This window comes from Pygoscelis adeliae, unplaced genomic scaffold, assembly GCF_000699105.1.
Source record: "Pygoscelis adeliae isolate BGI_AS28 unplaced genomic scaffold, ASM69910v1 Scaffold160, whole genome shotgun sequence".
Taxonomy (NCBI): Eukaryota; Metazoa; Chordata; class Aves; order Sphenisciformes; family Spheniscidae; genus Pygoscelis; species Pygoscelis adeliae.
Genome location: NW_008824035.1, coordinates 7,467,469 through 7,476,633, shown reverse-complemented (window position 1 = coordinate 7,476,633; position 9,165 = coordinate 7,467,469). Strand labels below are relative to the sequence as shown.

The window sequence follows — 9,165 nt, the reverse complement described above, 5'->3', positions numbered from 1 at the left end:
AACAACAGTCAAAGAGTTAGAGGTTGCTCCTTGATCCAGCTACATGAAAGTAAGAAGGACAGGAAGAAGTTGAGAAGGGTAGGTAAAGAATTGAGAGGAACATCTGGCATGTGCACATCTACAAATGTGACTGTATCAGGGAAAACATCAACTTGTTCTGGGGTAAAAGGTTAATTTGCAGGAGACAAACAGAAATTAACACTGCACGTATCCATATGAATATATATTTGCACGTCCATATTTTAAATATATAACTTCCATTTCTGCTTTTAAAAACTCATTTATGCTTTTTAATATAATACGTAAATTGTCTTGACTGGCTAGTTATTAATGAGATATAAAAACGGTCAAAATGTTGATTTCAGCTATCTTGAATGAGATATATTGTGGAATTACACTAACTTAAAACAACTGATCTCAACCTTCCTTGAGTGTGAGAATGTGAACTAAAAGAACTGGTGAGAAGCTAACACTGTAGAGAGAAATAGTATTGTTATCAAGGTGGTGGATGCCCCATCCCTGGAAACATTCCAGGTCAGGTTGGCCGGGGCTCTGAGCAACCTGATCTAGTTGAAGGTGTCTCTGCCCACGGCAGGGGGGTTGGACTAGATGACCTTTAGAGGTCCCTTCCAACCCAAACTATTCTGTGATTCTATGATTCTATGATCTGCAGGGCTACAGAGAGCTTTGTAGGGAGTATGACAAATGGATGGTTACAGTCCTGATTAGCAGAGTCTAATCTAAATGCTATGCATCCATACTTCTTACTATGATTTCCCGAGAGCCTGATCTGAAGATCATTGTATTCAGTGATTCATCAATTTCCATTCATGTCAATGGGGTGGGATCCTGGCATTCAAGACTGAAATGGTAAATGGCACTCAGGAGGCTCTTAACTGCCTGCAAGACTGTAAAATGTTCAACACAAAACTCACACAAGATAACTAACACAAAATTTTTGTGTATTTTGATCTTGGTCTTAGAACAACAGACTTGTAGACAAAGCACAAGTTTCTCACTATTGTCTGTTTATAGTGTACCTTCAGGTGGTGGGATTTCCTCTGGAATGGCAACAGATATTCTTTCTTCTGTAATAAGTACTCTTTCTTCAAAAGTGGCTTTCTTCTGCACTTCAGGCACTTTGAAAGATAATAATATTAAATGTATGCTTTTCTAATTCCATTGTGAAAGCAATGTTGCAAAATGCTAAATCTAAGTTTCCAAAGAATTGCTTAAGGGTACTGAGCACATAACACATAAAAGAGATTCAATATTTAGAAATAGCATTTTTATAAGTATTGCACAACACATACAACATACTGTAATGATTCATTGTGACTAAACCAGAACAGCAGAATTCGCAGGGGAAGCACAAATCAATGACGGATAACAATACAGAACATATAAACAGAAGCTGAGAAACAGCATATTCTTTCATTCTACTGGAAAGCATACCTTTAGCTGGAGGAGCCTCAACTTTTTTAGGAACAGCAGGAGATAATTTTTCTGTAGGGATAGGTTTCTTAGGAACTGCAGGCACTTAAAAAGAAGTATTTAGTTTTTGGACCTATAAAGTGCAAAACTGGCAAAAGCATCACGTAACAGAAATGTATCATTCAAAAAGTTTACACATGGACATATTTTGCTTACAAAACACAACAGCTGAGCAAGCTGAGAAAAATGCAATGTTCTAAAGACTACAATAAATGATATTACAGTGAACAATATGGTACCTTTTGTAGGTGGAACTTCTACTTTAGGAACATGTGGTATTTTTTCTTCTGGAGCTGGTTTCTTAGGTACTTCTGGCACTTCAGAGATATGAATTATAATAATATTAAGTAACTAAAATTACAGGTGTTTTAAGACTGCATCTATAGCACAGTTATCCACAAAACTGACACAAAAGATACCTAGCTAATGTAACTGAAGTACAACTAAAACCAGATTCACTTAACAATCAAAATCAAAATTGGACATAAACAAGATGCTTAAGATAACTAGATAAGAATGTTATTTATTTAAGTGTACCTTTTGGTGGTGGAGCTTCCTCTCTTTTTGGAACAGCAATTTTTTTCTCTGGGGGAGCTCTCTTAGTCACCTCTGGCACTTAAAAAAGATAAAATGTAAGATAACTGAATTCTATATCTCAAAGATTTATTGGAGTATTATAGAATTTCATTAATCCATTTATAACAATATCAAGACACACCACATAACACATTTATACACTTAACATAGAAAGGTATGAGACAAGAGCAACATACATTTGAAAAAAAAAAAAAAAATCAAACCAGTATCTGGAAGCCTATCAAGTACTTTAAGACTGATTTCTCAACTGAAGAAAGAGCTGCTCAGGTATGTTACCTGGCCTTAAAAACTGATAAATATGCACAGAGAACTATACATAAAAAATCAATTTCTAACACAAACATGTTTACGTACAGGCTAACAACAACAAAAAAATTAAAAAGATATTCAACAGGTACATGTAAACTCCATCATTAAGTATACCTTTGGCATGTGGAGGTTCTTCTCTGGGAACAGGAATGTGTACTTTTTCTTCAGGCACAGGTTTTTTAGGCACTTCAGGAACTTTAAAGGTATTAAAATTTGTTTAAGTAATCTTTCTAAGGCTTTTGAGTTTGTCTTAAATGAGGATAGACATACAACATAACACACAAAGACCATATTTATCATATGCTTATATTGAGAAGTGAATAGTAGTTAGGAAAACAACACAATAGTACAGGACTGGTTAAAGCCCACATTCAAAAGATGCTGTACCTTTTGCTGGGGGAGCCACCTCCTTTTTAGCAACAGCAACTTTCTTTTCTGGAACAGATTTCATAGGGACTTCAGGCACTTTGGAAAACATTGTCAAAGTGAGAGCATTAGTTTTTGGACCACTTATCCAGATTTCAGTAATCCAAGATTGCTTTACAGAACATACTGTCTGGACTAGGAGCTGAGCACTGCAACACAATACAATGTACAACCTTTTGGACATACAGTGGACTATATGGGAAAGATACTATGATACAGTATAAAATTCCAGTGTTAACATTTCTGCACTATCACCTTTCGTGGCACTCTATTGAAAGTAAAAACACCCTATCCTTGCCTGCAAAAGCCACACAACCTAAATACAAACAACAAGCACAAGATTGTTAGGAAAGAGAAGGGACAAAGCTGAGACAAATGCAAGCTGTAAGCTAAGTTATAGCACAAATGAAAAAGTGAAAGTATGGAGATAATGAAAAATCAAATAACGCACATGGAGATAATGGAAAACCAAAGCCACATAGAGAGTAAACTCATAAATATATTCAAGAAAACATGAAAAATTATATAATGAAAGACAGTTTGGGGGTTTTTGTTTGTTTGTTTTTTACTAGGGTGGTAGAAATACCTTTAGCTGGTGGAGCTTCTTTTTTAGGGACAGGAACAGGCTTTCTTTCTTCTGGAACACGCCTCTTTGGTATCTCGGGCACTTTAAAGAGATAGGTGATGAACACTTAGGAGACAGTAAAAATATTTGGTAAATCACAGTAGGCTACGTTCAACATGCTGGATGAGCAAACACTATATGTCAAAAAATATGCTGTTTTATCAAACAGCTACAATATGCTCATCTCAAAAAAAGCTATTCAAAGAATTATTTAAAGCAGTGATGAAGAAGAATTAGATTTAGAAATGCAGTAGGGCTTGACCTTTTGAGAGTAGAGCCATAGAGAGATTGAAAGATCTCAGTTCTGATATGCTATCCTTTGGTAAACAGTAGTACAGGCAGATAATGTGAAAGTTCAGAAAAATGGAGCGCATGATGATAGAAAGATTTTATTCACCTTCAACGTGAGGGATCTCCTGTTCTGTAGAAATGACTTCTTCTTCTTCCTCCTCCTCTTCGACTTCCTTATGTGCTACAATAGGAATTTTAAAGATATTAAATTTGGAGATAGGAAATATCAATGTCTGTAGTAAATCTGAAAAGCTTTTAAGAAGATATGGTATGTGTCCAGTACACAAAGGTCACTAAAACACATATGTTAATATCTAGAAAACTTTCATCCAGAAAACCAACAGCATGTGCAAATCTCACAATGAGTTTTGATGAACTACAGATTCAAATTGTTTTAAAAATCTTAAATATTGATTAGCCTCTCATTCTTAATCAATCTACCTTCAATTGGGTAAACAGCTTCAAAGAATCTTTCTTCAACTGTTTTCGCATGCTCTGTTGGCTCTTCAAAGAAAAGCATTTAAACAATGTTAAGATAAAAGAGTTGAAATATTGACATCTATTAATCTAAAGAACACTGAGGCTACATAACACAATGAACAAAAAGAAGCAATGCATATTGAAAGACAAATATATGATGTGTCTAAATATGTAATTTGCTATACATAAAAATAGATTAAAAGCAAATCTACTAGGATTGAAAGATTGTTTTGATTTGGGTGCACAGATTTTTGGTTTTGTACATACCTGTGACATATGAATACTCTTCCTCTCTGTGGACAGAAACCGACATCTTTTCTTCTGAAACAGTCCATGTTTCTACTGTCGGTACTTTAAAGACAGGATTTTGTTTTAGTACTTTATATTCTAGATCCACATTAGCGGTAGTCAGCATGTGAGTTCTTATAAATTCTATATCTGTTTTGCACATTTAAGTCTTGGACATATTTAGACAGTCAGTATTCACATTCTAAAATACTGAACGCAAAACAAGCGTACAAGTATAATATTTAGTATCTGTTAAAGACTAAAGACACAGACACTTTTGACCCAAAAATTTAAAATAAATGCATGCACAGGCTTTTGGAAATAGTATATCAGAAGAATTCCAAAGGCGGTTCTTCAAAGAAATTTTGGGGCACTGGGCCATTATTATGTAAGCATAGACCAGCAGGCAGAATAGATGAAGAAGCAGCTAAATCACACTGCAATGTCCTGTGGAATGTTTAAACAAGAATCAAAAGGCTAGCCACAAACATGTTAAAAACAGACTTCATGAAAGATAAAAGCATGGTACACATACTATTTAAACACTGAGAGTAGTCACAGCGTGACTAGTACAGTAGATCCAGGTACATACACACAGGCCCACATATTCACAAGAAACACAAGAACACACAGGGTGCTGGAAAAAATGTAAACTGTAATTGAAAGATGCTGATCTGTACCTTCCTTTTTCATAACTTTTTCCTCAATGATCACTGGTGTAGGCTTTGGTGGTAGAACTTTCTTGGTAACTGTTGGCATTAAAATTTTGTTACTCTGTCATATATTTAGCAAAGAGATCAAAGTAAGTCTACAGCTATCTAGCAATGAAGTTGAAAAAACAAATATAATCTAACTCAGTAGCTAAGTCAGGCTCCTTGGAACCACGCAAAGCAACAGAAGGAATGTGTTTGCTTCTTTTTCTTGGTATCTTCTAAAGGGGCTGGCTAACTCAGGTCATATCCTGACATATATTGAATTGCAGCCAACAGACTCCTGCTGCAGAATGGGAAATGCTATACAAGAGGAGGTGGTTCGCAAGAGAGTAAGGATGCATCTTTATTTCAGAACCAAACAATTAACCAAGACATTCTGGTAGACAGGTCAAGATGGAAGTCTGAGGAAGATGGGGATTTCACATCTTCAGCTTAGAGTGAAACTTACCGTTTCACCCAGTGCAATTTTACACTCACTTCCTTTCTTAAAGCATTGGTAGTTAGCACCTGCATTTAGTATTTTCCCCTAAAAAGTTTTTAATCTTCCTTTTATAAAATTCAGCAGAAGCTTTTGTTAGATGTTTGAAAGACTGAGAAATTGATCAGACCCATGTTAAATGAAGACACGGCATATGCAGATCAGCTAAGCAACAATAGCAACTACTTTCATGTAAAGATGACATTAAGGTAATTAAACAGTAGTTACCCTCAGCCCGTTTGACTTTTTCTTCTGCAACCTTCTGAGTGGCTATCTCCACTTTTTCATCATCAGGTTTCTTGACAACTGTAAGTGATGATATATTTATATCATCATATACTTATATATTAAGATATATTTATTGTTTAAATCATCTTGCAAATTATTTTCTGGACACAAACCAGGTAGAACTGGCTATTTTCTTGTTTAGGATGTTATAACCTTTGTGCATCCTGTGCGCTGTTCAGCGCATTATTCTCTGGTGGTGAACAGTGGTGGTAACACTTGTGAAACAGGTGATCAGGCCCACCCTCCCCTGAGATATACACAGTGATCTAAATGGAGGATACTTCTCAGAAGTGGAGCATTCACTGGTTCAAAAACATTACCCATTCCCAGGGCTAATACACAATGAGAAGGAAAGATAACTGAAGCTCAGTTTGATTTTGCCAGCAATTCTTGGTTTGCTTCAACCACCATTGCCACTATTCTCTCTCTCCTCGAAAATATGAGGTGGAAGAAGAGGAAGGGTTGCCATAAGCCTTGCTCATGTCACTGTCCAACATAAAGAGAATTCTCTTTTTTTCAAGGAAATGTGAATAACCACCATAGTTCAGCTTGAAGGACGTGCATGAGAGATCTTAATCTGCACGTTTCTGTTAGTTTTGCAGGAAAGTCATACCTTTACGCACTGTCACTTCTTTCTTTTCCTTCTTTTCAGCTGTAATTGCTGGTGGTTTTCGCTCAGGCACAGGCTTCTTGGGAACTTCAACCACTTTAAAAATAATAACATCGCTTACTGATGAAAAATGCATTGTCTAAAAGCTCGATACACAGAAAAGTTATTAGTTATACCATTCTAAGTTTATGAAGTTGAAAAACACAGGCAGAGTTTTGGAGATCCAATTGTTGCAGTAAAATTTTCTGCTTATTTCCAAGTTTGATGGTTTCTCATCAGAGCCAAATTCTGTTCCTAGAGGCATGCAGGTTACTACTACCCAAGACAGTTAAAGCATGCAAGGAATTGCAAAATACAGTTATAAACATCAAGCAATTAATGTGTGAAACATTTAACCTAAATCAAGTTTATCTAGAATACATGAAAATGGTAGAAGAAATATCCAAAACAACTAAAATTGACACATATCCTTACAAACTACTAACTCGTATTAGGTTTTAAAGATGTCCCAATCTGCAAAGTCCATTGGCAACCAAATTATAGTGTATCAATTTCTATCTGCATCTATACCTCACCATACTAGAGTCCTTGTCTTGTCGTCAAGTGCTAGTTAAAACTTGATAGCATATCAAGGTTCAAGTTATTGTAACAAAAACAAAAAAAATAAATCTGAAAAATGCTGCCTGACTCAAAACTTTTGGACCTTAATAATAAATACGAGAAAAGAGAAGAAATAAAATGGTATGGTAGTTAAAATACCTTCTTCATGAATGACTCGTTTTTCTTCATAAGTCACTTCTCTTTTCTCATAAGCTTCTTCCCATTCCTCTTCCCCTTCATCGTAGCCTTCCTCCTTGACATAATAGTCATGGTCTTCTCCATAATCTTCTTCCCATTCTTCGTAAGTTTCTTCGGGCTTTTCATATATTTCCTTCTTTTCTTCACGAATCTCTTCTCTCCTTGCCATGGATGTTATTTTTATTTCTTTGGGCTTCTCTGGCAGTACCTCAGGAACTTAAAAAAAATTAATAAAATAGATTATTCATATCATAGCCTGGAATTTGCAAGGTGTATTGGAAGTTCACCGTTAATGAAATGATTTCACCTTCACAGGTGGTTTAAAGAAGTGACTATTTTTTAAGAAGTCTTAATCAGCTTGGATTTTAAATGTGTATGTTTTTAACATAAAGACAAAAATCAAACAGATTTGATTGATTCAAGGTAATTTGAAACAAATTGCCTTGTTTCCACAAGGTAATTTTACTGTTGTAAAAAAAGTTTTTAAAAAAAAGGAAAAAAGTTACCTTTAGGTGGTGGGACTTCTTCAGGACCTTTTTTAACCGCCTTTTTGGAGACTTTCTTTATTGGAACCTTTTTTTCTGCTTAAAAACAATATATTGTAAAATTTAAATTAAAAAAAAAAACCCAGTCATAATGAAACATGTACACACAGTCCAAATACTTTAAGTATTCTTACCTGGCTTTTTCTCCTCTGGTGGTGGAACGAGAGGCAGAAGAATAGGAATAGGGGCAGCTTGTAGGAAAAAGGAAATATTTAGAATAAAATGTGAGTATGATATTCTCTTGTAAATGAAGAAAAATCCTAGTGCATTTGGAAAATAGATGAGATTATTTTATTTCAGCTGCAGAATAAAAGCAAACATGGTGTTCATTTTGACAGTTTACTGTAGCTGGAAGAATATATTTTCAGTGGGAATTCCCAGTCTACCGTTATTTGAACCCTGACCCTTCTCAGCTTTATTTTCTTTACTGACATCACTCTCCTATCTTTGCTGATAGTAATTAATCTAAATATCAGATCTTTCCCCTCCTGCTGCCACTGTAAGCATTTATCAAATTATCCTGGAAATGAAACCAAGATGACTGAACTTCTAAGGTTCATAGTAAAAGACTGAATGTAACAGAAATATACATAACGTTTGTAGTCTGTAGTCCAACACCAGAACCTGGGAAGAGAACATTTGCAATAAACATGCAATCCATTGTATGGCTTCAAAAGAATATTTATATTGATATTTTATTTTCCTTTGTTTTTTTTCCCCTAAAGTGTAGTAATTCAGACAGCTTGTTTAAAAGATATTTCTGTGTCGAAAAGAAGAAAAGGTGAAAATAAAGAACGATCAGAAGAGGAAAATGAAAATAAAAGGAAGGTGGAATGAACAAGAGACTGAGAGGAAAACAAGACGGAAAGGACAAACTCTTTTTAAGAGAAAAGGCTTCGTCCCTACCAGTACCTGTGTATAGTTTTCACCTTCCACACAGGAAAACAAGCCTATCCAAGCCAAGCCCTGCTCATATCATGTTTGTATATAGACAATTAACTAGATCTTATCACTGAGCTGTCTAAGATTTTTCTCTGAGGTGCCCACTGGCCTGCTGCTTCAGTGCAGATATAAAACAGCACTATGGAATAAGTACGGTTTGTTACCCTACCTTCAGCTGGTTTTTGAGGTGGAACTGCAACCTTGGCATCAGGAACATCTAGAAAATCAAAATGTTTAATTGACTTAATAAAAAAAAATAGATTTGAATATGCTGTCCCCAA

At 35.4% G+C, this 9,165-nt stretch overlaps 1 protein-coding gene across 1 annotated transcript in view; it reads right to left on the bottom strand.

Moving 5' to 3' along the window:
• Positions 1-9,165, bottom strand: part of TTN (titin) — a 246,273-nt gene that overhangs the window by 146,001 nt on the left and 91,107 nt on the right. The window contains 17 exon segments of the mRNA XM_009333163.1: positions 1,041-1,139; positions 1,456-1,539; positions 1,734-1,811; positions 2,032-2,109; positions 2,515-2,595; positions 2,788-2,865; positions 3,413-3,493; positions 3,849-3,923; positions 4,184-4,246; positions 4,490-4,573; positions 5,191-5,259; positions 5,930-6,007; positions 6,603-6,695; positions 7,359-7,613; positions 7,904-7,981; positions 8,077-8,133; positions 9,054-9,101. Of these exon segments, the coding sequence (XP_009331438.1) occupies positions 1,041-1,139; positions 1,456-1,539; positions 1,734-1,811; positions 2,032-2,109; positions 2,515-2,595; positions 2,788-2,865; positions 3,413-3,493; positions 3,849-3,923; positions 4,184-4,246; positions 4,490-4,573; positions 5,191-5,259; positions 5,930-6,007; positions 6,603-6,695; positions 7,359-7,613; positions 7,904-7,981; positions 8,077-8,133; positions 9,054-9,101 (1,479 nt within the window).